General features: G+C 53.3%; 7 protein-coding genes across 7 annotated transcripts; 1 reads left to right on the top strand and 6 right to left on the bottom strand.

The window, feature by feature from the left end:
* Positions 1–908: 908 nt before the first annotated feature.
* Positions 909–3,285, bottom strand: J3D65DRAFT_340949 (uncharacterized protein). The gene is made up of 2 exons (XM_066795486.1): positions 2,353–3,285; positions 909–2,299 (listed from the first exon to the last, which is right to left on the bottom strand). Exons 1-2 carry the CDS (start codon positions 3,121–3,123, stop codon positions 953–955), a joined length of 2,118 nt encoding a protein of 705 aa, XP_066656374.1. The 5' UTR covers positions 3,124–3,285; the 3' UTR covers positions 909–952.
* Positions 3,286–4,367: 1,082 nt separating this feature from the next.
* J3D65DRAFT_602669 (uncharacterized protein) lies at positions 4,368–6,322 on the bottom strand (the record flags this gene model as incomplete). Its single annotated transcript, XM_066798139.1, has 2 exons — positions 4,368–5,910; positions 5,964–6,322. 2 exons carry the CDS (start codon positions 6,320–6,322, stop codon positions 4,368–4,370), a joined length of 1,902 nt encoding a protein of 633 aa, XP_066656373.1.
* Positions 6,323–6,443: 121 nt separating this feature from the next.
* Positions 6,444–8,326, top strand: J3D65DRAFT_340985 (uncharacterized protein). The gene has a single exon (XM_066795487.1). It carries the CDS (start codon positions 6,759–6,761, stop codon positions 8,181–8,183), a length of 1,425 nt encoding a protein of 474 aa, XP_066656372.1. The 5' UTR covers positions 6,444–6,758; the 3' UTR covers positions 8,184–8,326.
* An 803-nt stretch (positions 8,327–9,129) lies between these two features.
* Positions 9,130–10,782, bottom strand: J3D65DRAFT_340943 (uncharacterized protein). The gene is made up of 2 exons (XM_066795485.1): positions 9,535–10,782; positions 9,130–9,474 (listed from the first exon to the last, which is right to left on the bottom strand). The coding sequence occupies exon 1, from the start codon at positions 10,646–10,648 to the stop codon at positions 9,545–9,547; it is 1,104 nt and encodes a 367-aa protein (XP_066656371.1). The 5' UTR covers positions 10,649–10,782; the 3' UTR covers positions 9,130–9,474; positions 9,535–9,544.
* A 623-nt stretch (positions 10,783–11,405) lies between these two features.
* Positions 11,406–14,494, bottom strand: J3D65DRAFT_551455 (uncharacterized protein; the record flags this gene model as incomplete). The annotated part of the gene is made up of 3 exons (XM_066797038.1): positions 11,406–12,292; positions 12,407–14,122; positions 14,188–14,494. The coding sequence occupies 3 exons, from the start codon at positions 14,492–14,494 to the stop codon at positions 11,406–11,408; spliced, it is 2,910 nt and encodes a 969-aa protein (XP_066656370.1).
* Positions 14,495–16,110: 1,616 nt separating this feature from the next.
* On the bottom strand, positions 16,111–18,634 carry J3D65DRAFT_340767 (uncharacterized protein). Its single transcript, XM_066795484.1, has 3 exons — positions 18,478–18,634; positions 17,863–18,402; positions 16,111–17,814 (listed from the first exon to the last, which is right to left on the bottom strand). The coding sequence occupies exons 1-3, from the start codon at positions 18,579–18,581 to the stop codon at positions 16,122–16,124; spliced, it is 2,337 nt and encodes a 778-aa protein (XP_066656369.1). The 5' UTR covers positions 18,582–18,634; the 3' UTR covers positions 16,111–16,121.
* Positions 18,635–20,309: 1,675 nt separating this feature from the next.
* Positions 20,310–21,650, bottom strand: J3D65DRAFT_602664 (S-adenosyl-L-methionine-dependent methyltransferase; the record flags this gene model as incomplete). Its single annotated transcript, XM_066798138.1, has 6 exons — positions 20,310–20,785; positions 20,837–21,155; positions 21,185–21,352; positions 21,450–21,469; positions 21,522–21,535; positions 21,595–21,650. The coding sequence occupies 6 exons, from the start codon at positions 21,648–21,650 to the stop codon at positions 20,310–20,312; spliced, it is 1,053 nt and encodes a 350-aa protein (XP_066656368.1).
* Positions 21,651–24,713: the final 3,063 nt, after the last annotated feature.

Below are 24,713 nucleotides of genomic sequence, written 5' to 3'. Positions count from 1 at the left end.
GCTGGAGCGTAGAGCGCCGTCGCTGGAGCATATAGAAAGTTTGTTGGGGCATATAGAGCCGTCGTCGTATACAGCTGGGTCGAAGTAGAGGGAGCCTCCCTGGGCGTCTCATTGTTGCTATTTTCCGCCGTGATCTGCTGCTCCATGGAGGCTTCTTCCGACTGGGTGTAGGGAGACTGGGAGGAAGACATGGTGAAGATGAGTGCTGTGTAGAAGAAGGTTCTCAGAGATGGGTTGAAAGGCAGTGAGGGTGAGTGCAGGTTGGAAGACGATTCAGAAAGGTAGGTTGTAAGGTGGTGATGTCAAGAAGAACCACCAAGAACCTCAGATATTCCCAAAGCGAAGTGTGAACCGTGCATCCATTGTTTTTCCGGGCTTCCCACCAAGAACGCCCGCAAGTGCGTGAGGCAGCTCCTCATTTTACATATTGAAATTGACACTGGCATGTTGTGGGCAGTGTTAAAGCGTGAGTTCGAAACCCGTGAACCGCATGATTGGATCCAGCATATACACACTGAGAATCTTGATATTCAGCCATGTCCCCAGAAACTGAGAGATTTAGAGCCTTGATGAAAGAATATTCAGGGGGTCTTCAGCCGGTGGCGTGGAGGAGGGAGAGCTTTATAGTAGACCGGGAGACTTGCCAGCAAAGACTGATGGTTTGTGAAACCCAACTGAAGACATCATTTGCGCTTTGTCTACGAACAAGAGGCTTGTTGGGTCTTCCAATCCAGGGGATGGTTTACACGATGTCCAAAGGTCCTGCAAACGAGTCAACGGCACAGAGTTGGAGACTTCGCCTTGATTCGAAGAGACTACTTACTTCTGATGACCCCCTTCCCCTTTCATATGGCCCCGAAATGAATTGAATATGTGAAGTGACGGTACTCAACTTCCATCCTTCGCCCCTTGACACGACGAACATACAACAAAACATTCGAATACTGACCACTTACTCCTCCTTCCCCCTCCCATTATCCCCCTTCTGTCTGAAAAGCTCCTCATCCGACAAGCCCTCCCTGACGGCCTTCCACCTCTCTAACGCCGGTCTATCAAAATGATCTCTCGTCACCAGCGCTGGCCCCCCAATCAACATGAGAACCTGTTCCCAGTCGTCAGGGAACATCCACTCGTGGACGTCGCGCATCCGCACGGCGAAGTCCACGCAGCGCGTCAGGTCGAGGGCGTCGGGCCCCGTGGGGTGCTTGTCGTTCCTCACGCCCTCAGCCAGCCGCCACATGGGCAGGCTGGTCCGGCCTGGACCGAAGCCGTCGGTCGCGAGCGAGACTTGCGGCAAGTGGTTGACTTTGCGGTGCAGCTTGACGCACCACTGGCTCGTCGCTTTGGAGTTTGGTAGCGCATTTCCTCCGGCAGCAGCAGCACTGTAGTCCAATCCAGGGATTGGAACAGTGCCATAATCGTGCGGCAGCCTCGCCAACACCTCTGCGGGCACGCTGCGAAAATACGGGTACTTGGTCTTGCCGATGCCCGTGATGGCCTTGCCGATGCTGTTTTTGAGCGCTTGCTTCCCTCGCGCCACCGTGATGAAGTCGGCCATGGTCGCGTCGCCCCAGCCCTCGTCGACGAGCCGCATGCAAATGTCCGCGTGCGACCACACGTGCTTGGGCAGATAGGTCAGCATCTCGGCCGCGGTGAGGTTGCAGTTGCGCAGCGGGAGCGACGTTGACGGCGGTGGCGCGTCGTACGTTGCGCCGTCGTAGCGGCCTCCGCCTGTGCGTGTGCCTGGGCCAGGGGCAGCGAGACTTGCTGGGTTTGTAGTTGTAGAGTTGGTTGCGGTGGCGGCAGATGGTGGCTTGCTGCGTCTCCTGGACGGCTTTTTCGGAGATTTGCGATTGATTGCGGGTTGTTCTTGGACGGGGCTGAGGGTCCTCGAAGAGAAGCTGCTCTCTGTAGGTGGAGACGGATTGACTTGTTCGGATTGTGCCACAACATCGCTCGTGATTGACTCGTTCTCAAGCGGCGAAATTGTGGTTTGCTGAAAATAGTTTTCGAAATAACTCTCCGGGTCATTATCCACCAACATACTAGGAGAGTCTGCGATTAGGTCAAGCCGTGGCGTGGGCAAGTAAGCCGGATTCTGGGCTTGACTCGAAGACTCTCCCGTCATCTGGTGATCCGGTCTTGTCCTATCGCGAGGCGCTGGCGTACGAGGTTTTGTCAAACACCTGGACTGGGGCGTAACGGGTGAATCGGTCCTGGCTCGTTTGTTTCGTTGAGATTCTTTGTCTTCATCTGATTGTGTAGCCCATTTCCTTTTCCGCGTAGCAGGAGGAGTTATCTATGCTGGTCAGTATTTGTGCAATTCGAAGTAGAACTTGGATGCGCTCCCACCTGGACGTCTCTCGCGTCATTTGACTGAATGTTCGTAATGTCTGAGCCTACATTTCCTGCTTGGGGAAAGCTGGGCGAGCAGTACGACCCGCTATTCAAGCAGGCAGCTGGAGACGGCGTGATAGGAGTAGGCTGGAAGTAAGGGTCGATGATATCGCACATGTTGGGCTGTTGCTGATCCGAATAAGACGAATGGTCCTCCATGGACGCGGAAGATGGATAAGAACCCGCGGAAAACGCCTCCGCCGCAAATTGGAACTCGGAGCTATTGGGTTGGACGTCTTCATAGCCGTTCTCTTCAGCGATTTGGCCGAAATTCGACGTATCGATGCTTTCATTTGGAATGGCTGTCCAGCGGGACCACACCAAATTGTCATCGGCCAACTCAGAGTATGGGAAGCATTCGACTCCGTTGCGGAAGCAGACGTTGCAGGGAATCTGCCCATCGCAGACCGAGTTTGTTGCTTCGCATGCAAGACAGCGCAGAATGACAACCTTGTACTTGTACGTCTCGCCGGAGTGGAAGAAAAGGTCAGCATGCCCAGGCGTCTCCACGTACAGGCAAGGCCCGTGGCAGGACGCATCGCAGGATCCGGGGCGCGACCCATCGACAAGCAGGCCCCATTTCTGATCGTCGGAGTAAAACAATAGGTTGGCATGTTCCCAAGAGGCTTCGCATCTTCTTAGCTCCTGGATAGCGAAGCCTGTTATCCGCGCATTTGGTGTGGAATGGTGAGATTGGCCGAGTGAAGGGTAAGAAGAATACTGCATGCTGGTTGGGTACTTTGGAATGGAAAAGGCGCATGAGCTCAGGGAAGATGGGGGCCGGAGTTTGATGGGCAATCAGCAACTGGCCCCCTGATGCGAGCGTTGGTACGAAAGAAAAAGGCGCTTTGAGACAGCAATCAACAGGGAGCGGATATCAACGCCTGAAGATGAGGATAGAAATTGGCAGATACAGGCAGTTGTTTCCATTTCCAGAGCAAAGGAGAGGCTCGGAGGTACTTGTATCTTTAGGTGAGTGCCGAGCCAGCTGGAAGGTCGACAAGCCATTGCTGAAACAAGCCAGCTTGAGGTCTGGAAAAGCCGTAGAAAATGTCGATTCAAGTACAAGCCAGACAACAAAGTGGTCCCAGTCAAGCGCCGCTCTGGGCTTTTTGGAAGGTCTCTGGAAACAGAATCTGGTGGAATACCGGGCGTCTTCTCAAAACAAGCATGGTAGATCGAGTGGTAGCAGCAGCTGGGAACTTGCACCCAGATCGTAAATGTTCTTTCGTCTCCACAAGAGATCTTCTCAGAAAGTGCGTCCGCAAAGAAGACGCGCATGCCAAGCGCATATCTAGGTGGATGGTCCAGCAATTTTGCAAGGGCATCGCAACCGCTCCTATAGCCTCGTAAGCCGTCAGTAGCGACACTCTTTGACTCGAGGCGCGGGCTGCTTACCCGCGGGTTTCGGAAGTCCCCTGCTCATGGATGGAGAGCAATATACTCGGCTGGGTCATCTGTGTAGAAATACCTTTTCTGGCGTTGTCATTTCTCGAGTTCAACTTTGCTCAAGAGCCTCATACAAGGAATCATCTCCAGAGCATTAGCAGATAGAGCTTGTACCAGATTTGAAAATGACTACTAATACAGGTAAACTTCAGCCGCTACAACGACAATAATTAATACAACACAGAAAAACACACTGGCACTGCAGAAGGCAAAAACGGGATAAGGCGACGGACGGAGCGAAATACTCAAAAAAGGAGAGGAGTCGGAGAAAGGACGCCAAAAGATATCCCCAAATGGTATCATTCGAATGAAGCGCCACGCTTTGGCAACATACACAAGCCTGTTTTTGGGGGATCATGCAATAGCCATCAAAGACAGCCGTCGTCGAGCTGGATCGCCAGCGCTGATTACACTCGTAGCACGAGGTGGGCCGGAGAAAAGATCTTTTTGAACACTTTGGGGGTTACCGGTACTCCGTTATTCGTGCGGGAAGAATCGGTGGTCCGTCAATCATGGTCTTCTCAGAGCGTTACTCTGGTCTTGTAGTCTCTGTACGCTCTCCTGACCGAGACTGATACGGCACCAATCAACAGTACAGCGTTAAAGCCAGCCATCAAAAAGAACGCAGCGCCCTTGTCAAGCTCGTCAAACATGACACCACCCAGCTTCGTGAGGAGGAGGATGCCTGCGCCACCAGCTAAGCTGTAAACCCCAGCGATGCTGCCCTTGAGATGGGCTCGCGATGAAGGCAGGGATGACGCAGGGAGCCGTCGGAAGTGGGAGGGCAAAAGAGGGTCAGATTCTGCGTTGGCATTCGATTGGTAGGGGCTCCCATTCCCATCACTCATGTCAGAGCGGGAGCTCCTGTGAGAAAGGGAGTGATTGCCACTGTGAGGCTGTACCTGAGGCGACATGACAGGCGTTGCCTCTGGATCGAGGACGTGACGTGGAATGGCGTGGGGTCTTGTGCTGTGATGCATTCCGGGGTGTGTCGCATGGCCCTGCAGTCGCTGATCTTCCTCGGCGGCATCGATGTCTGCCTCGTCTCCTTGAATACCGCGTCCAAGCAATCCAAGGCTGCACACGATTGCGCCGATTTGGCTGATGCCAAGAAGCGCTGCTATGAAGAAGACGCCATAGCTGCCGTCTGCCGACTTGGGGTCCGGGCTCTTCTGAAGACCGAAGGCAATGTATCCGGCGATGCCTGCTACAGAGGCAAGGATGATGGGTTGGTTGTACTTTTTGTACTGTCCACACAAGTATCCGAAGATGGGGGCGGATATCAGAGCGACGAGTTGTGAGGTACCCGTGATCATGGCAGCCAGGACATAGGCGCGACGGCAAGCCTGTTTGATCTCTTCGGTGCTCTTGTTGTCCCCAGGTTCGCAGTAACCATGCGAGATGAAGTAGGCGTTCGCAAACAGGGGGATGAACAGTGACACGGCCACCGATGAAGCGCGTGCGACAAACCCTCCAAGGTAGCCTAGACCGACGTTCACGTCCCGGAACCCCAGGGCAAGTGCCTCGAAGAGAAGATGGATGTAAGACAGACGAGGCCTGCTGTCATCGGAACCATCTCCAAACTTTTCCCCGGAGATGGAGAAGAGGTTCTTCCATCCCTTGTTCTCTTCACCCGGTAGCCTCTGCAGCCCGAAGGAACATGCAAGGGCAACGACAATCGCAATGCTTCCAACAATGTAATACGAATCGGCAATGGCCTCGCTAGGAGCCACGCCACTCTGCTGGAAGCGTGCAGGGAGCGGCAGGAAGATGCCGAGCGCGAGCAATGCGCCCAAACCGGTAAACATGCCAACAAGGCCGGCCAAATTTGACGTGGATTTGGCAGAAGCGTCTGACGTAACCGGGCGGACATGGTGGGAGGAGTACTGACGAGCGCCAGATGGAGTCGTCAGTCGGTCGGGAGTAATGGTAATGTCGGATGAGATTGAAGGGGACATGGTGTGCGAAGCCGCAGAAGTTTCTCTTCTCGGTGCTTCAGACTCGATAATCGATGGAGGTGGAGAATACGTCATGGTGGGTAGCACAGCTGTGACCATTGTGGTGCTGTGGCGCAAAGCTGTTAGCGGAGTGCGATGAAAGCAAGCGGGAAGACGTACGTTGCAGCGGCACCCAGGCTGAAGAGCAGGCGACCGAGAAGCAGCTGCGGATAGACATTGGTCGCCTGCACGAAGACGAAGAGGCTCAGTGCCACGATAGCATAACCCATGACGGCGACCTTGGCTACGCCGATTCGGTCGCTGGCAATGCCCCAGAGCGGGCATGCGACGAGAGCGACGAGCTCGTCGACGAAACCCAGCGTGCCGACAGCATCGCCGACATTGTCCTCTTGACCGATGCGCTCGGTGATGACGAAGGAGACGGTGCTGTTGAGGAAGACGAGGAAGGAAATGCTGAAGAGGGCGATGCCAAAGAGGTAGGTAGCGATCTGGGAACGGCTTGCAGTGAAGGCGTACATGGCGGGTCAGGATGAAGTGCGGAACATGCTTCGCAAGATGAGGGCGCGGTGGAATGTAAATGGAGTTGACGGGGAGCAGGGCGTGCGTCAGAAGTGGACTGAGCTGGAGCTGGAGACCTGGGCTGGAGATGATGATGGTGGCCGCGGCTTGGAGCGTGCGGCCCGCAGAACGGGCGGCGGAGATCGTGGAGCCCTGACCCCGGCGATCGGTGCTTTGGCACTACTCCATGTCTCCTCCCATTCCCATTCTCACATCGTGCTGCTGCTGTCTGCTTTCGGTCGTCATCCACCTGGACCCTTCTTTTGCCCTGCATCATGTCTGGCCCACTAAACACTCGCTGCCTGCCCTGGGGGCGAGGGCACGACTGGCCGGCCCAGGTCTGGCCCTCTGCGCTCTCTCCTGCACAACCTCTGTCCTGCAATCACCAACTGGAAAATGTCACCGCTGGAGATCGCCATTGTCGGCTGTGGTCCTGTTGGCTGCATGCTGGCCAGGCTGCTTCTTTTGCAAGAGCAATCTCAAATCCGCGTCACTGTCTTCGAAGCCGAGACCTCTCCCGACTACCGCGCACAGGGCGGGACCCTTGATCTCCACCCAAACGAGGGAATCGCAGCCCTCAAGGCCGGTCGTCTCTTTGATCAATTTGTCAAGTTTGCCAGATATGATGGCGAGGCCATTCGCATCACCGACAAGCATCTCAAGACATTCGTCAGCCGCCCTCCAAGCACAAACGAGGGCGATTCTCGCGGAGCTCCAGAGATCGATCGCTTTCATCTTCGCCGCATCCTGACAGAGTCTCTCCCCGCCGACGTCATTCGTTGGGGATGGCGACTGCTCAGGGTCGAGCAAGAGACCGGGACCGGGACGCACGACTGCTTCCCCGCGCACAGACTCCATTTTGACCGTGATCGGGTCCTGTCCGGATATCATCTCGTCGTCGGCGCTGACGGAGCCTGGAGTCGCGTCCGAGAAGCACTGGCACCATTCTCGTCAAAAGAGAATAATGGCACCGAGGTCAGCAAGCCGCAGTATGTTGGCCTTGCAGGTTTTCGATTCTCCATTTCAGACGCCGAAAAAACTGCTCCAGCCGCTTACAAGCTAGTCAATCGGGGCTCCGTCTTTTCATTCTCGGACGGAAGAGGAATCACTGGCCAGCAAATGAGCGACGGAAGCATCTGGGTCTCGGCGCTGGGGATCAGAGGCGAAGACTGGATCAAGGAGCAAGAGACCAAGCAGCAGCAACTCAACGGCAATCAACACACTCAGGATCGGCACCACGTGGGGGCATGGTACAAGGAGGCCCTCCTCTCAGACTATCGTGACTGGCATCCAGAGCTGCGAGCGTTCATCGAGCAAGGGGACGAGTCGGCCAGCTTCTTGCCACTCTACAGCCTTCCTGAAGGCTTCTCCTGGAGCAGCAAGCCAGGCATTACAGCCATAGGCGACGCCGCACACCTCATGGTGCCTTATGCAGGGCAAGGCGTCAACATTGGTCTCCGGGACGCACTGGAGTTGTCGCAGGCCATTCTCAGTGCCCTCGCTGCTGATGAGGGTCAAGGCGCCGCAACCACCAACATGCTGCTGTGCGAGACCCTTTCCCGCAAGATTGCTGCCTTCGAGGCGGACATGTTCAACCGCTCGCACGCAGCGCAAGCCGCCTCGAACGGCATGATGGCAGCCATGCTTTTTACCCCCGGGGCGCCGCGGTCCTCGATCCACACGTACTTGGGATGGATGGCCAAACGATCGCTGAGCCCGCGGCTCTACCCCTTCGTGTTGGGCGGCCTGTACGTCTACTTTGCGCTTTGGCGCCTCTGGGATGGCGCGTTTGGTGCCTCGCCTGACCTGACCTCGAGCTGACAATCGAACAACGGTCGAGACGCTGTGACGAACGGGGTGGGGCGACATCACGATGATCGGTATAACAGCGGGTTCCCAATTGATTGTTCTCACGGGCAAAGAGCACAGCGGAATTCAGGCTGGAGCTCTGTGCGACATGTTGCTGTCGCGTTCTTTTTTCGGCGCTTTAATACGTGCCAGCGCGCGTTTGATGGCCGCAGAAACGTTGCGTCACTCTGCGCTTCCACGATTTCTCCATGCAGCCGCGAAGCTTCGAGGCCTTTTGATCTGCACCAGACGGTAAACCATGTGCAGGCGACTTGATCATTCGTCACAATTCATTCCTGGGAAGACAAAACAACAAAGGTACGTAGGTAGTGCAACGGCAGCCAGCAGAAAGAACCTCCTGGGCATCGGAGCTCGCATCTCATCAAGAAACCCTCCAAGCGGCCCCACATCCCGTCCGAGCCTAGCGCCACGACCAATTCCAAGAAACGGGCGATTCGAAGGGGAGGAGAAAAAAGAAAGTATCACATTACAACTCATCAACGACTGCGCCCCGTTGATGACCGGAGAATTTGCAAGGGCGGGAAGCAGAGCTGTGGGGAGCTGAGTCGCGAGCAAACGCCGGTCTGATTATTCGATAGGAGCGTTCTGGACTTTATTTGGCTCAGCTTGTTGCTTGGGGATTAGTCAAGATGACTAAATATCTATGTATTTCACGGCTCACGATGACCGTTGTCTTCATGGTTTAGTGGCGGACGGTGTGTGATGCGCACAGGCGACGACTTGTCGTGCTTGAGTTACTTTTGCTTTCCTCAATAACACATTGTTCTTATCTACAGTCTTTGTTCAACGACATAAACAACATCAACATCGACAATCATCCTCTCACTCCTCCTCATTTAGACCAAAAGCTTCGCAGCTGAAGGTGCGCTTGTTGACTATTCGTCGACACGAGCATGTCCATTGAAGCAACAACAGCGCAAGGCTGGCTTGGACCTGATCCTCTGAAACGCCGTACATGATATGCAATGGCCCTTTGGCAGGATGTCAGGCAGTCGCCTCAGATTCTTCCAGATGGTAGATGCCGAGGTGGTGTATGAACGGTGTGAGATGATGAGTTGGTAATCAATTATCCGGCAGGCTGGCCAGAGATGCTCCAAGTAGGCACCGCATGGATACGGCGGCCGCTCTGGTAGTGGTGTATTGTCCACCGTGGTTGCTTGGGCCTTGGCAAGCATTGGAGTAAAGGCCCATTTTCTCGCTATTGCCACGAGGTTCTGGGGTGTGGTTTGAGATGAATCTGCGACTGTAAAAGTCATGACAGACGTTCAAGAGACGTCCATCAGAAGATTCCTGGCTGCAGTACCGACAAATGCTCACCCACTCGACTCATCAAAACCCGGCAAACCCTCCAACCCGCCAACTTCGCGGACAAATTTTTCAAAGTCGATGCCTTGCGAGTCAAACAGCTCCTTTGCCTTTCTGGCGGCCGCCTGCTGGCGTTGGGGCGTAAAGCCGCCCGGCTGGCTGCTCTCGAACTGGACGATTTCGATCCAGCGAAAGAAGAGGGACTCCTTGCCCAGGGCATCCAAGCGCTCCTTGAAAGCGACAATCTTCTTGCGGCCCGCGTCTTCTGCGCCATTGCTCTTGTTGCTGGCCTCGTCGAGCTTGTGGACCTCCCACACGCACCAGCCCACCCCGTCGCCCGCGTACACCCACACGCTCTTGCGGAACGGCTCCTCGTCAATCTCCTTCTTGTCCAGCAGCTGCGTCGCGTGCACCATGGCGCTGTAGTCCAGGTCCCAGCTGTCGTTCATCATGACGTAGCCCGTCTTGTCCTGGACGAAGCGCCGCTCGATGGCGGGCAAGATGAGCGTGCGGAACAGCGGGCTGTCGTCGCTCTCAAACGCCTCGGCCTCGTCGCCCAGCAGCTCGTCGCGGCCCCAGCCGCGGCTCGCGCGCACATAGACCTCGCGCTCGCGGAACCCCGTCCGCAACCGCCACGACGCCGCGCTCTCCTGCTGCCCCGGCGCCACGAAGAAGGTCAGTGGCCAGTTGCCCACCCCCACCAGCAGCGCGTAGTCGAACAGGAACATGACTGCCCGCTTGCTCGCGATCGTGGCCAGCTCCCCCCACGTCTTGGTCTCGCGCGTCACGCTGGCCGCCGTCTCATTGCCCAGCGCCGCCAGCACCATTTCCCAGTATGTCGGCCCCGCGGCGTAGGCACGCCACACGATGACGGCCACAAGCAAGATGTTGAGAATGGCCGGGATGGCGAAGACTTGTTTTTTAAAGTCCGTTGGGAACGTGTCGATGTGCGTTATGTAGATTTTGGTGGGATCGAGCGTGTCGACGAAGGCTTCGAGAGAGGGTGTGATCTGGGAGAACGGCGGCGGTGCGGTCGCTGGTGGTGGTGGTGGTGGTGGTGCGCTTTTCACCACTGCTCCTTTGGAGCTCGATTTGGCGGCTTTGCGAGCCATCTGCGGGCGATTGATGGCAGATGGCCGTTGTGGTGGAATAATGGGTAGCTTGGGAGCGTTGTGTGGGGGGAGGGTCGTTGGGAAGCTTGGGGGAGCTAAGGGGAAATTCGTTCAAGGTCGGACTTAAGCTCAGGTTATTCCGCACCGCCTTCAGGGGATCCCGATTGTCACAGCGCGACGCGCCAGCTCACCATGCATAAACAAACAAAAGTTGTGGCAACAGGCATCGTGGTCTCTTCGTTGTTGTTGTTATTGTGTGGTAATTGCAACCCCCCTATCCCATCACTCGCCGCCTGCATGACTCCAGATATGGCCCGACAAGGCGAACTGATACCCCGAGCAGTTTGCTCGAATCGTGCTTGCTTTACAAACACCTCCTAACCAGAAAAAGTGAGAAAGTGAAAAGTGAAAGGAAAAAAAGGAGAAACCCGTACAATGAACTTCCCATGTCCTCTCTGACCCCCGCTCGAATGAGAGGAAAAAGTTCCCGCACCAACGAAGAGGTCGACTGAAAAGAGAATGAACAGCAGAGATAATAACCTTTTGAGAGCCGAGTTGTGGTAATACAAAACCTCCCGCCGTGACCATGCGTGTTGCCATTTCAAACCTCGCAACCTAATCCCATTGTTGGTGCGCAACTTTAGTCCTTTGCAAACCGATGACCCATTTCCCGCAGTATCGCAAGCCAGTCCAGTTATTCACACTTGCCATGAGTGAGAGCTTTTTGATGAACCGGTCGATCCATGAACGCCAACGATTAATGACCACCGTAACTGTTGCCCCAACCGCCTCCGCGGCCGCCGTAGTTGCCACCACCATAGCTGCCGAAGCCCGCTCCGTAGGCTCCATATCCGCCGCCGTGGCTCTGGCCAGCCTGGTGGCCGCCAAGTCCACCCAGCCCGTAGCCTGATCCAGGGTATCCAAAGCCCTGGTGGGATTGGGGAGGAGGAAGGCCAGACTGAGCGGTCTGACCAACCGAGTTGGTAGCGGAACCAGGACGACCGGGCTGTCCCAGCGCCGAAGGGCTAGGGCCAGAGGCGGTCTTGTCGCCAAAAGGCTTCAAAGAGTCCTCGTTCGCAGCCTGGGAAGCAGTAGCCTGCTGCCCATAGGGCTGAGCCTGTCCGGGGAACATTCCCTGGCTCCGTCCAAAGACGTCCGGCATGCCACCAAACGCGCCGCTGCTCGCAGTGTGCTGCTGAGTCTGCGTAGGCTGGGTGGAGCTGGCGCGGTAGTCGCCGAGACCGCCACCGAGGGCACTTTCGCGGCCGTGCATCGATGAGCCGCCGAATCCGCCTACGTTTGCGGGCGAGGATGCGTGCGCGTCGTAGGTGGTCTGGGGAGACATTCCGTAGCCGTGGTGAGGCTGGCCGTACATACCTTTGCCAAAGGGAGCGCCGTATCCCTGCTGACCGTAGGCACCTCCGTACTGGTTCATGTAGGCGCTGTAGTAAGGGCTGCTGTAATAGGGGTGGCTTCCATAAGGGAATGCTCCATGGCCCGTCTGGCCGTGGGGCTGCTGGTGCATGTGTTGAGACTGAGCCGCAGGATGATGCTGAGCAGCAATCGAAGGAGCAGGGGTGTTCTGACCGCTGTTTTGAGCGTCTCCATAGCGGGTCTGTGTCTGTTTCGTTATGTTAGAAGGTACTAGATTTGTGATAGATGACAAAGGTCTCAGTGAAGGCCTCGGATGCCGTCTGCCAGAGTCATGGCCTCCTCGGAACCATGGACCATCTTTATCCTCTTCCGAGGAAAGATGACGGCGAGGGGCGACCCGAGTTGTTTCAGAGACCCGAGCCTTGAAAGACCTTGGTGGGAAAGTGCCTACCTGCTGGGGTTGTGTGGTGGGAAATGCGGACTCAGCAGTCTGTCCAAACGCGGCAGGCTTTGGCTGAGCGTCCGCGTCCTGCTGGGCCCCACCGGTCTGCTGTCCGTATGCGGAGCCGTAGTAGTTCTGGTACGCGTTGCGCTGGTTTTCGGAAGTGCCGTAGTAAGACGAGTAGTCATTCGGGGCGGTGGAGAAGCCACCGAGGGTGGAAGGCGCCTGCGAGTGTTGAAGGCTCTGGGAGTGGCTTGGAAAGCTGTCGAATTGGGTGGGCTGGGAGACAGGAGCCCCAAAGGGATCGTAAGCCTTCTGGGCAGCGGGCTCCGTCGGGATGTTCTGGCCGAATCTGCCGAATTGGTTGAGTTGTTGCGCCGACTGGTTGGTGATGGCAGGCGACTGTTGCTGAGGCATTTGCTGGTGCTGAGCAACAGGAGGGAGACCAGGAGCGGGCTTAGGGGTTGGAATCGACTCCTGAACCTGGGGCTGAACCTGAGGTTCGTTGTGGACAGGCGGACGGGGAGCCGGAGGAAGAGAAGCCTTGGGCTGCTGAGTAGGAGAGTGCTGGGGCGGCTGAGCGCGCGTCTCCGCCTCTTCGCGGTCCTCGTCAACATCCAACGAAGCATCTCCGTTCAATCCCATGCTTCCAAACTGCACGGCAGCACGGTCAACAGCATGGTTGCCCGGCATGACGACAGCCTCTTGTTGTTCCATGACCTTCCTCTGGTAGCTGCCAGTGCGGGGTGTGGCAGCAGTGGCCTTTTGCGCGGTAGTAGCGAATCCTCCCAAAACTGGACGCGACGCCGGGGTGGTGCGCTGCGAGACGGGAAGAGGCGTTGCGACGCCAATCGTGCTCGCGCCGCTCGCAATCGTGCTGGCAGCCGTGCCAGTCGGGGCAGGCTCTGCAGCGTTGGGCAAGTTCTCGAGATTCTCTTCGGTGAGCTCGTCCGTGGAGGGAGCAAGGTGGGCAGGCGTGGCTTCCTGCACTTCAGGCACCGCCTTGGGTGGTTCAGGAGCCGCAGCTTGAGGCTCCGAAACGGGGGCTTCATCAGCAGTCGGCGGGATGGGCAGCTCTTCAGACTGCACAGCGGCTTCGATGTTCTTGTTTGTCTCGGCATCCGCAGGCGGAGCGGGCGGGGCGGGCTCCGGTGGAGGTGCAGCAGCAGCCGGCTTGGGGGGTGCAGGAGCAGGCTTGGGCTTCGCAAACATGCTGGCCCAGGTCTTCTTGGGAGCCTCGGAAATGATGCTGCTCTTCACTGCGTCAGATGCGGGCGCCGGCGTCGCCTCCGTTGTAGCCGTCTTGTCCCAATGGTTCTCTGCATTTCCCGAGTCGGCTTGCGCAGGAGTGTCCCAAGCTCCGGCAGCGCTGGTGTCCAGCTGCTTGTTGTCCCAGGCGTCCGACTCGACGGTAGGAACAGAAACGGCTCCTCCAGCGCGGGCGCCGTTCGCGGCATGCGCTCCACCACGGCCACCGCGGAATCCACCTCGGCCTCGCTCAGTACCACGACCACGTCCACCGCGTGTGCCCTCGAAGCGGCCCCTTCCACGGGTGGCACCAGATGTCGCCGCGGCCGAATCAGTGTTGGATGGAGCGGTCTCCTTGATCTTGGAGCGGGATCTGTCGTTCTTCTTAGGAACTTCAGCAAACTGGGACACTTGGCCTGGTGGACGTCAAGGTCAGCAGATGGGCAGTCGACAGACACGGCAGGGGCAAGACGACACGCACCCTCGAGGATCTTTTCGCTTGCGAGGTTGAGATCACCGTCGCTCTCCTGCAGAGCAAGAAGCAGGTCGAGGTCGGTCCAGTCAGGGAACGTCTCCTTGATTGTCGCCAATTGCGTGGCGTACTGTTGCTTCATTTCGCCGAGCTCGCCCTCTTCGGTCGACGCGTCGAGTGAGGAAGCGCTTTTGTGAGAACCATTGACTTGTTTGTGCGTCCTGGGACCACGGGAGCTGTAGCCGCCCCGGCCACCGCGAGCTGAGCTTCGGCCGCGCGTAGCGACCGACCGTGACTGTACGTCGGACATGTTTGTAGGGGGGGGGAAGGTGTGAGGATGCTGGAGAGGCAGAGGAGAGGGCTTGGTCGATGGTGCAGAGTCGGAGCGGTGTTAGGTTGACGCGAAGGCGACGGAAGACGACGAGCAAGGTGTGTGCCGCCGGGCTGCTGGCCGGCCAAGAGCAGACCTTAGAGGGTAACGGGCGCTGCGGGTCGCAGGTCGCACGCGTACACGGCGGGCGGGTGGCGAGGTCAGAGCAGAAGAACCTGTGGAAAGCACCCAGCAGGCCAAACAAGAGGTGTGTGGGAAGCTGGCGATGCAGAGAATCGAGTTTGCTGAAGCTGGTCAAGGTCGCGCGGAGAGAGAACGCTCAACTAACTTTGTGTCGACCCGCACCAAACGGGCTTAGCGGCGGCGAGCGGAAGCTGCTGCTGTCTCCACCAGCGCTGGGCTGCCGTGGACCTCCACTTCACCCACACCACCAGCACATTATCCACGCCATGCTGTCCCTCTACTGCTCCTCCCGCCGTCTCCGCTCTGGGCATTCTCGTTCCGCTTCCACTGCGCCCTCCGCAAACAGCCGCCTCACGACCCCATTCCAAGGAACCAGCCCGATCCACTCCACCATCCGCCGTGACCAAGACCAAGACAGACAGACCGTAAGAGAGACCGATCATCCCCAATCCCCTCGGCAGCACGCCCGATGTCGTCGTCGCCGGCCTTGAGCCTGACATGCCTTGCTGGCCCGTGCATGTATCTCTCTCCCCCCTCAGGTCTGCCACGGCCCAATTCGCGCTAGACTACCGGCACTGCAAGGCAAGGAAGGAGACTGGCCGGCAAACGCATCTGTCCTCATGCGCCCGCGTTACATACTCAACCATCTGCCCTGTCTACTGCTCTACCGCTCCCAGCCAGCTACCAACGCACACGAGGTAAACGCGCTCGATGCGGCCCGCCTCCTAGCTCCTCGGATCAACAAGAGTGAAGCGGTCAGGCGTGACTTGTGCACGCAATTCGCCCTCACTGCTCGCGCCATGCACGTGGTTGATAGCTTCCTGCTTGCTCCTGACGCTATCATGGTGCCGTCAATGTTTCGACATGCGTGACGATTGCCCGTCTATTGTTTTGCACTTTCCTCTGGCCGACATGCTGTCCCTGCGCGTTGACCTGCGGACGCTAGCACCCGCCGTGGGTTGCATCGACGGGCCATGTTTCTCCTGAAATACTGCTATTGCTGCAACAAGCAAGCAAACACCACTATCGCCTCAAGCTGGTTTGATCGCCACAAGTCGCGGGACACGTAATGAAAAATACGAGAGCAGATGGCGATTTCGCAGGGTACCATCGCGGAGCACTCCAGCTCCCTACATGTAGGTTTTGGGCAATCGTATTCGGCGACTGCCATGGCATTGGCACCAAGCCGGGTCGACAACTGTCGACTCTCCAAAGTTTGCTACGACTAGGACATTGCTTAAACCTACTCATGCGTAGGGGTATCTCGCAAAGAAACGCATCACCAAAACAAGCCACTCGGCGAAAACACCTCCCTGCGGCAGCACTGCACTCTGAGAGCCCGCCGTCCGTCATCCATCTCCTCCCAAAAACAACATGTGAGCGCGCCACCTTATACTACTAACCTACCAGCCGCCTATCTACATCAAAAGAAATCCCCCAGCTCGAGCGGGACGATTCTCCTCCGCGGCCTATGCCACCTCCCGCCCGCGTCCTCGGCGCCCATGCCCGCACACTCGACGCCATCGGCGTCAGAGCCCGCCCACGTCCTGACGGTGCGGCGCATGCGCACGCCGAGCAGGTCCGTCGCGCGCACGACGGCCTCGTCGCTGCCCGCAACGTCGGGCTCCAGCCAGTACTCGACGCGCGACCCGGGCGAGCCCATGGACCCGCTGAAGGTGTAGCGCGAATGAACGACGCCTTCTTCTTCGATGACGACTTGGATCTGCGGCTTGTTGGCGCCGTGAGCATGTTTGTAGCCATGATTGTGGGGTGAAGTGATGGCGCCGCCGCCGACGCTGCTGCCGACGCTGGAGAGGCTGGACCCTCGACTCCGTGTGCCGGAGCCAGCCCCGGAATCAGATAGCGACGAGAACGACAGCGAAGCGGCGGCGTCGATGCGGGACTGTGCGGCCTGGCGCGCGGCAGGGAGGGTGCGCGACGAAGGCTTGATAGGCGGCACTTCCTCGACCGTCTCAAGCATCGAAGACGCTGGGTATATGGACGTGGAAGGGGGAAAGAAGTCCTCGTCCAGCTTCGAGTCGTGCTCTGCGGCGACGTCTTGTTCCTTGAGCAGCTGCGCGTCGCTCGCGTGCATGACATCAGAGACGGGCCTGCACACGTCCTGCAGGTGCCCGCCGTGGTCGGCCGGCGCTCGAAGCCTGCGTAACAGCGGGAATGTGCCCTCGGCGATGGAGATGGCAAGCTCCTCCGTGGCAGCCCCGGGCATGAGAATGTCCCAATGCAGGTAGCGGAGTGAAAGGGAACTAAAGACTGGCCGGTAAACGGGGGTAAAGGGGGCGATGCCGGGGGAGCCTTCCTGTACGATTGTGAAGCGGGTGAGAGAGGTGCAGTGTTTGAAAAAGGACGTAACTATTAAAAGATCGATTATCTCGAGGTCGACGAGAGATAAGGAGGTGAGGCCTTTGGCGGCAGGAGATTGGGAGAAACGCGTGAGGCCTTTATCCGTGACGCCATCCAGGGCATCCAGACGGAGACGCTTAAGCGGCGGAATTGCTGCCAGAGTGCGGTCATTAAAGTCGGCAGTGGAAAAATTAGAGAGGTGGAGGTCCTCCAGATGCTGAAGTTTGCGGAAGGTGGCCACGAACGAGCGAAAATCCATTATCCCCGTTCCTTCGCCATGCAGGAAAAGTGTTTTGAGGTTAGAACAATAGTCGTGATGGTGCAAGAAAAGCTCAGTCGGGCCTGGATACAACTGCAGCGCAGCCACACGTGCGCTCTTGTCCAGTGAAACGGGTTGGTGGTCTACTGGCTGCGAAATCAGCCATGCGCGCTCCTTGAGATGTAGTCTGGTAGAAAGAGCATGGTTCAGGCGATCGAACTCGTGTCTGTAGATCCAGTGGAATCCAGTCAATCGCTCGAGGTTGGGGCAGGCCATGACGATGGAAGCAAGGTCGTTGACGATTTCTTGGGCCTCGTTGTAGTTTGCTTCGGCAAAGGCTTGCTGGAGCTCGTAGGCCTTGATCTCGCGCACCATGTTGCCATAGGCAGACTTTTCTCGCAGTATCTTTCGAAGCGCCTTTAGACGGGTTGGCTTCGTTGGCGCAACCCTTCCCACTTCTTCTCTGTCCGGAGCTGGAACCCACAAGGTTCCGTACCTGACACTGTTAGTTTCTCAACGCAAGTCAATTTGAGAGTGAGCGTACATGTGCGCTCTGGCGGCCTTCTCCCACACCCGACTGGTCAATGATAGACTGTACAAGTCTCGCAGGTAGCATGCCGTACAGCTGTTTGCACCCTTGCCAAAATGCAAAACTTCCAGCTGCCGCATGATGCAGGCATAGATCTCCTTCGAAAGCCGGCGGAAAATGGGAGGCTGGCGGACACTTGCAGCCTTGGATGATGCAATGGACAAGTCGGATCTGGCTGATTGGGGTCGGCTAGACTGAGTTGCCTCTGACGACGTCTTCTGCGTCCTCAGGCTCAACGACCGCTCCACGTGCTGGCGGCTCAAGACGCTCCGCGCAGTTGAGCTCACAGACCCTTGACGAGACAGTGAAGAGTCTCTTTGCCTGAAATGCGGTCCTCTCGAAAACGGTCTACTGAGCGATGCCGTGCGCGAATGCGAGTGTCTTTGCGAATAGGAGCGCCAGCGGGGCACGTCAACGGGTGGTGCAGCTTCATCTCCCTCGTCCTCCTCGGGTATCAATTCTGGTCTGTGTTTGCCCTCGAAGCTGAACCTGGGCCTTGACTCGTGTGTTGTTAGTAAAAGAGCAAGCAGTAGGCACTGACGTTGGATCGACATGTGGATCTGCACGTACATGTACTCAACAACCGGGTCGGGACGATGCATCACCAGATCCGGCATGTTGCTTATCAAGTCGTTCATGAACACCGAGTCGTTCAATGTCAGAAACTGCGCCATGGTCGGGGATGCGAGCAGTTGCTTTGCCCGCTACTGATCCGCGATGCAGCAGCAAGTAGGTGGAGGGGCGATGTTGGAAGAGAAGGAATGTTGTGCTTCGGCGGCCAACAAGTCCGCACCATGCGCCATGCCAACGGGTTGAAAATCGTCCGATTCAGGGCCACGGACTTCTGGGCTCCCTTTTGCTAGGAAAGGCGGATTGGCCGCCAGGCTTTGCGTCTGAGTCCGGCTCGTCTGCTTCTTCGTGTTGAGCTAGCGTCGTCTTGATCTGGCTACGCTACGCCATACGCTACGCCATTCCGGACCGCACGAATGGGTCCAAAACAAGCCTTCGGACTCGATCTGAGCGGAAATCTTCCCGTGTCTCTTCAGGCCGCATCCAAGAGCCCTTTCGGTCCTTTTGGGCCAAAGACGCGAAAGAGCACACGAGACTTTGTAGACTGGCGCCCAGTTCCGCCACCTCCGAGGTAAGGATCTCTAAGTGCTGGAGATGAAGAAGAGTCAGGTCACCCATTCTTTCGCTTTCACCACGAACGGCTCCAAAACCTGACAGCCAGACCGGGAACGCGGAAAAGGGGAGGAATCGCCTGTCAAACTCCTTTAGGTGCGAACCGGCTGCTGCTAGCCACAAAAGCGCGTAGCCATATCTTTCCGCGACTATTGCCACCCCTTTGCCGCGGTTCGCCCCACCAACCGTCCCTCCAACCGTGAAACACAAGTCTGGCCTCATTTCTCGCTTTTCTAAACCGTGAAGAGATAGCCTTCGCACACAACTTAGCGGCTCTTCCCGCGTGGCAGGAAACAAAATCCAGATACGCGCGGGGGCTGGCAACGAACTCGCGTGCTCCTGACGTAGTATCTCTCCGTAAGGCTAGACAGTCGAGGCGCGCTTGTTTGGCATGAACTTTGCGTCTGTTATGCGAACCCATCGAGTGCAATCGTGCTCTCCACATCGGCTTGCTGCACATTTCTCCAGTTTGTACTGCTAGGCCATCAATCGGTCTTCGCGATGGTCTTGAGACGAATATTGATGAGCGTGACCTTCTCGATGCGCCATGAATCTCGACAATACGGGCTGGATATTTTCATCGTCTCCAGCCGGATTTCTCGCCTCACTAGCCGAATCGTAACCGTACAAGACCTGAGAATCTGGCTTGGCAGGGTTAGTCGTGATGATGGGGAGGAGTCTAAAACTATCGAAATCAGCAAAATTAAAGCCGCCTGTTCTCGCAACTTGCCGCTCGTCTCAGAGAAAACCAGGGCAAGCCAACACTCGGAAGGAACAAGTGGTCACAGATTCGTCAATACAATAGAGATGTTGATGCTGATGATGCTGACGATGGAAGTTTCCTTTTCACCGACCAATCCAACACCGTAGGATGCTTATGAAATCTGACTACTTTCGTTGCGGCCTGTGGGAAGGGGCAGCAGCTTATGAGCAAGCCTCGGCCACTTTTTTGCAATGGGATTCCGTCTCTTGAAGACGAACCACTGGATGCCGCGAAACACCGTCCGCTGAATGCTGCTGATGAAATCTCCGGCGTGTCGTGCATCTATATCTATGCTGGGAAAACATATCCGCGATTCTCATTTGGGGCGTGTCTCGACGACCTTGCATGCCCTACGAAGATCGGAGGGGTATCTTGCGCCTCGGAAAAAGAGTTCGGAAGGAACCTCTCAACACCTGCGGATTGTTAGTATTGGTGCCGATCTCAAGTCTCGTCAACCTTACATCTTGTAGTGGCCAGCGCCAGAGGCAACTCTGTGCGGGTCCTCGGTTTCCAGCTTGTAGCTGATGGCAATGTCCAGGTCGCGAGGGTTCTTCTCGTTGGGCTTGTTGGTCAGCTGGCCAACAATCTTCTCGCCAGTCTCGACGGTCAGAACATCGTGAATGTAGAAAACTGTCTGCTTCCAGTGGGTGTACTTGGTGTGGGGACCAGTCGAGAACTTGATAGGCTTGTGGCACGCGGTGAACTCAATGTCAAACCACGCGATGATGGCGTGGACAAAGTCGTTGCGACGGACGTTGAGCGAAAATTGCGACGAAAACGCGAGATCCTCCTTCTTAACCGTGTAAAGGTCAATGTTGAAGACGGGAGCCGGGTCGGTGACAACGGCCTTCATCTCGACCGTGTCAACGAGGGGCTCGGTAAGGGCGGTGTGCTTCAGCGGGGTGTAGTCAAATCCCCAGACATTGTCCCAAACTTGAGAGAGTCAGCCAAGCACATGGAGCGAGGGGGGAAAAAAATGCTCACAGCCGATCTTCTCCTCCTTGTAGTCGCCGTCCTCAATACCGGCCATGTAGATGGTGGCCTTGTCGGGGAAAATGAGGCCACCGGGAGCCAGGTACTTGTCGCGAGCGAAGAGTACAGTGTCCAGCATGCTCTCGTACAGCAAAAAGTAACCCATCCACTCAGAAATGATAATGTCGACCTGCGGGAAAGGCAGGACGACCTCCTCCATCTTGCCCTGCAGGAGGGTAATCTTGTCGCTCATGCCGTTGACCTCTACGATCTCCTTGGCCTTCTCGATGATTGTGGACATGTCGACGCCGATGACGTGCTTGGCACCGGCCTTGACGGCAAACCTGCGTTGGGCCGCACATTAGAATCTAGAAATGCTCGAGGCGGCGGCCAGGAAGGCTTCGGGAGGGTTGCAAACATGCTGAGGATGGATGTACCGCATCCGACGTCGAGGACGACCTTGTCCTTGAACAGGTGGCCATTTTGGTAGATTGAGTCTCTGTACGATCTCGTCCGCACTTCATCTTTCTGCAGAAAAAAAGTAAATATTCAAGTTAGCTAGACGCTTGCTTCCAAGATGCGCCACGCTACGGCAAGACGCCGCAGCAGGATCAGAGGCACATACCAACATCTCCTCGTGAATGCCTTTGCGACACATTAGCAACGGCTACTCAAGCTGGGCAATTCGCAAACAAACCATGGTGGTTGTAACTGCGTGCTGTTAGTCGTGAACCCTGAAGAGACAGCTCTGGCAAAGCGCTGCAACTGACCTGTTGAAGTAGTGAGCCTCGGAGTGAGCGAGGCCGGCCATGGGATCATCCGTCATGTTGGATCTAGAGGGAGGAGGGTAGAACAAGAGAATGCGACGCAAAAGACGGCTGGGTGTTGAGAAAGTATCTGGCCGACTCGTTTTTGCTGGACGACAACTTTCGCGCGCGCACGGACGGTGTCGGCGGCGCGGCGTTCTTTCTGTGCCAGGGCTGGCTTGTTACCCTCATTTAACAACCACCCCCAGGTGGGCGTCTAAATAAACGTTTTAGGCATCCAAATTAAGTAATTTAATAGACACCTAGTAGTAGTAAGATAATTTACTTTATTTAGGTATCTACCTATATACTTAGGGGCTAAAACTTTAGTTATTCTATAATATAACTATTAGGCCTATACCTATATAAGGACTAGTTTACTAGAACCCTACCTAGTATAAGTAAGTATATAACTATATACTTACTTAGTAGGCTAAATAATTAGCCTATTATAACTATATTTCTACCTTCTTCTTAGTACTACTTCTCCTTTTCTCTTTATCTTAGACTTTTTAGTTAGCTAAATATAGTACTTACCTCTTTAAGCCTTATATAAGTCTAAGGTTACTTTAACTTTATCTAATAATCTTATTACTATATTTAAAGTAGCCCCTACTTTCTATTTTAGAAATATACCCTACTAATTAATACCTAAAATACTATATTTTTTAAAGCCTCTAGCCCTTACCCTGACTACTTTATAAAGTACTTATACTATACCCCTATTATCTACTTTTAATTAGTCTTATTCTAAGCTTTCTTTACTATTAATACTCTAATAAATACTACTTAAAATACTTTAAATAAACTAGCCCCCTAAACCTCTAATATACTTAAACTTAATATTAATAAGGCTAAGGTAGTAGCCTCTAACTATCTACTCTTTATTAATAAATAAGGACCTTAGCTAGATAAGGGTAAAGGCCCTTCTACTATATATTTAGATATAAATCTAGCTAATATCCTACTCTCTAGCTTAGAAATTATTAATATTAATAATAATAGTAACTCCTTATCTAATTATACTACTATTCTAATTATCTATTCTAACTTAAATCTTACTAGCCTCTTTATCTATAATAAAGGAGCCTACTATTTATTCCCTTTAAAATAGAAATTCTTATATACCTTTAAGAATTTTATTATTAAAACTCTAAATATTACTCCCTCCTTATTTACCTTTCTCTAGGATATTATTAAGAATTATTATTAAATACTTTACTATATTCTAGCCTCTAAAATCCCTTTATCTATTATAAAAGAAATAACTACTTTTAAATACCTCTAGGCCTCTTATAATAGTATAAAAAGTATCTTTAATAAATTTAGAAAGAAGAACTTTAGTCTTAACTATACTATTAATAGGCTCTATACTAGAATAGAAAGATAAGATACTACTATATTAGCTTAAAAAGTAGACTATTAAGTCCTTATTAAGGAGATTTATACCTTAGAGGTTAAAGCTATCTCCCTATAAAATTAGCTCTTTAATAAGGTTACTAATACTCCTTATATTAAGGTTATTAGTAATAATAAAGATCTTTCTTTCTATTATTTAGTCTAGCCCCCTTACTTTACTATAATTTAAGAGCCTATAAGCTAAGCTTCTAGTAATTATATAACTACTATCTAACCCCTAATATATAACTATAAAGAGACCCCCTTCCTCTATAAAGACTCTATTATTATTTAGGTTAATCTATCTAAATCCTTCTAAAAGTCTAGTATATACCTATTAAAGAAATTTAATAGTATAAACCCTAATAAATATATCTAATAGTATTTTATTATTAAGATTAAGTTAGAAGTAGATATACCTCTTTACTTTATAGAAAAGAGAAAGATACTCTATACTCTTTATTTTTTTAATAACTCTCTTTTTACCTCTATATAAGAATAGTTTACTTATTATAATTAGAAAGGCTACCTTATCTCCCTTCCTAACTTCTTCTATAAAATTAAATACTAGTCTAGTATATTAGATCTAGTTAAAAGGGCCTATACTAAACTCTACTCTATCTACTAAAAAGAAGATAAAAATATTTTTTAGTTCTATATAAGACTCCTTACTCTTTAATTCTAAGCTAGTTATATAAAGAACTAATAGCTTTATAACTTTATTTACTCTCTTTACCCCTCCTTCTCTTATTATATTCTCTACTTAACCTTTATCTAGACTTTTAAGGCCCTTAAAATTTTCTAGAATATTAAAAGAAATACTCTTAGTATTAATATATACTAGCCTTATATCTAGTCCTCTTATTAATAAAATTAGCTAGCTAGAAATAATTCTATCTATTCTATCTTCTATATACTAGCTTTAACCCCTAATACTAACTCTAGCCCTAAATAGAAGCCTATAGCTATAAGGCCTCTAAATTAGATTAGAGTTTAGTATAAGCCTAAATTATCCTCTAAAAAGCTTAATCTAATTAGCTATATAAAGCTTACTACTTAGGACTATTACTTCTATTATTAGAGTTCTAGATACTATATTAATAATATTATCTATTCTACTTAGGATACTAGCTCCTATTCTACTTATATAAACCTTATAAATATTAGTTTATTAGAAGATTCTTCTACTAATAAGAAAATTAATACTAACTCTAAATTAAAAGATTAAATCTAGAGGATAGTTACTCTCTAAATTCTTAGTTAATATAGCTTATATCCCTCTATTCCTTCTCTATTAAATAAGATTTGTTATAATAGGCGTACACGCGCCTATATAAGTACTAGGGCTAGTATAGACAAACCTAGCATTATATAGTTATAAGAAGCACAAGCCTTACCTTAAGTAGTAGCCCGCTGCAGCTCAGGCCAAAACCCGCAGGCTAGCACCAGCTACTACAGCCTGGCACCAGCCACTACAGCCCTAGGTAGATACCATATAACAGCCTATTAACACCTTACCTTTACAACTCACCTAATAATAACCAAGGACCCTTATATAAAGGATAAGAGGTAAAACAGTATAAAGGAAGGACTAGGAAATATATAGGTAGTAAGTATCTTTTATATTTTATTCTTTTAACTTATTAGATTTAATTAAGACATATATATATTCTCTAGTAGTTTGC

Source organism: Phyllosticta citribraziliensis (genome assembly GCF_038025025.1).
Source record: "Phyllosticta citribraziliensis strain CPC 17464 chromosome Unknown J3D65scaffold_5, whole genome shotgun sequence".
Taxonomy (NCBI): Eukaryota; Fungi; Ascomycota; class Dothideomycetes; order Botryosphaeriales; family Phyllostictaceae; genus Phyllosticta; species Phyllosticta citribraziliensis.
Note: the sequence above shows the minus strand (reverse complement) of the source record. Positions and strands in the feature narration are given on the sequence as shown.

What these genes read in the sequence shown, in the direction of transcription:
- J3D65DRAFT_340949 (XM_066795486.1), bottom strand. Translation starts at nt 3,123, where the DNA reads ATGCAGTATTCTTCTTACCCTTCACTCGGCCAATCTCACCATTCCACA. An exon ending in ATGACGCGAGAGACGTCCAG is followed by an intron (nt 2,300 to 2,352) that starts GTGGGAGCGCAT and finishes TGACCAGCATAG; the next exon opens with ATAACTCCTCCTGCTACGCG.
- J3D65DRAFT_340985 (XM_066795487.1), top strand. Translation starts at nt 6,759, where the DNA reads ATGTCACCGCTGGAGATCGCCATTGTCGGCTGTGGTCCTGTTGGCTGC.
- J3D65DRAFT_340943 (XM_066795485.1), bottom strand. Translation starts at nt 10,648, where the DNA reads ATGGCTCGCAAAGCCGCCAAATCGAGCTCCAAAGGAGCAGTGGTGAAA.
- J3D65DRAFT_340767 (XM_066795484.1), bottom strand. Translation starts at nt 18,581, where the DNA reads ATGGCGCAGTTTCTGACATTGAACGACTCGGTGTTCATGAACGACTTG. An exon ending in GACCCGGTTGTTGAGTACAT is followed by an intron (nt 18,403 to 18,477) that starts GTACGTGCAGAT and finishes ACACGAGTCAAG; the next exon opens with GCCCAGGTTCAGCTTCGAGG. An exon ending in AAGGCCGCCAGAGCGCACAT is followed by an intron (nt 17,815 to 17,862) that starts GTACGCTCACTC and finishes TAACAGTGTCAG; the next exon opens with GTACGGAACCTTGTGGGTTC.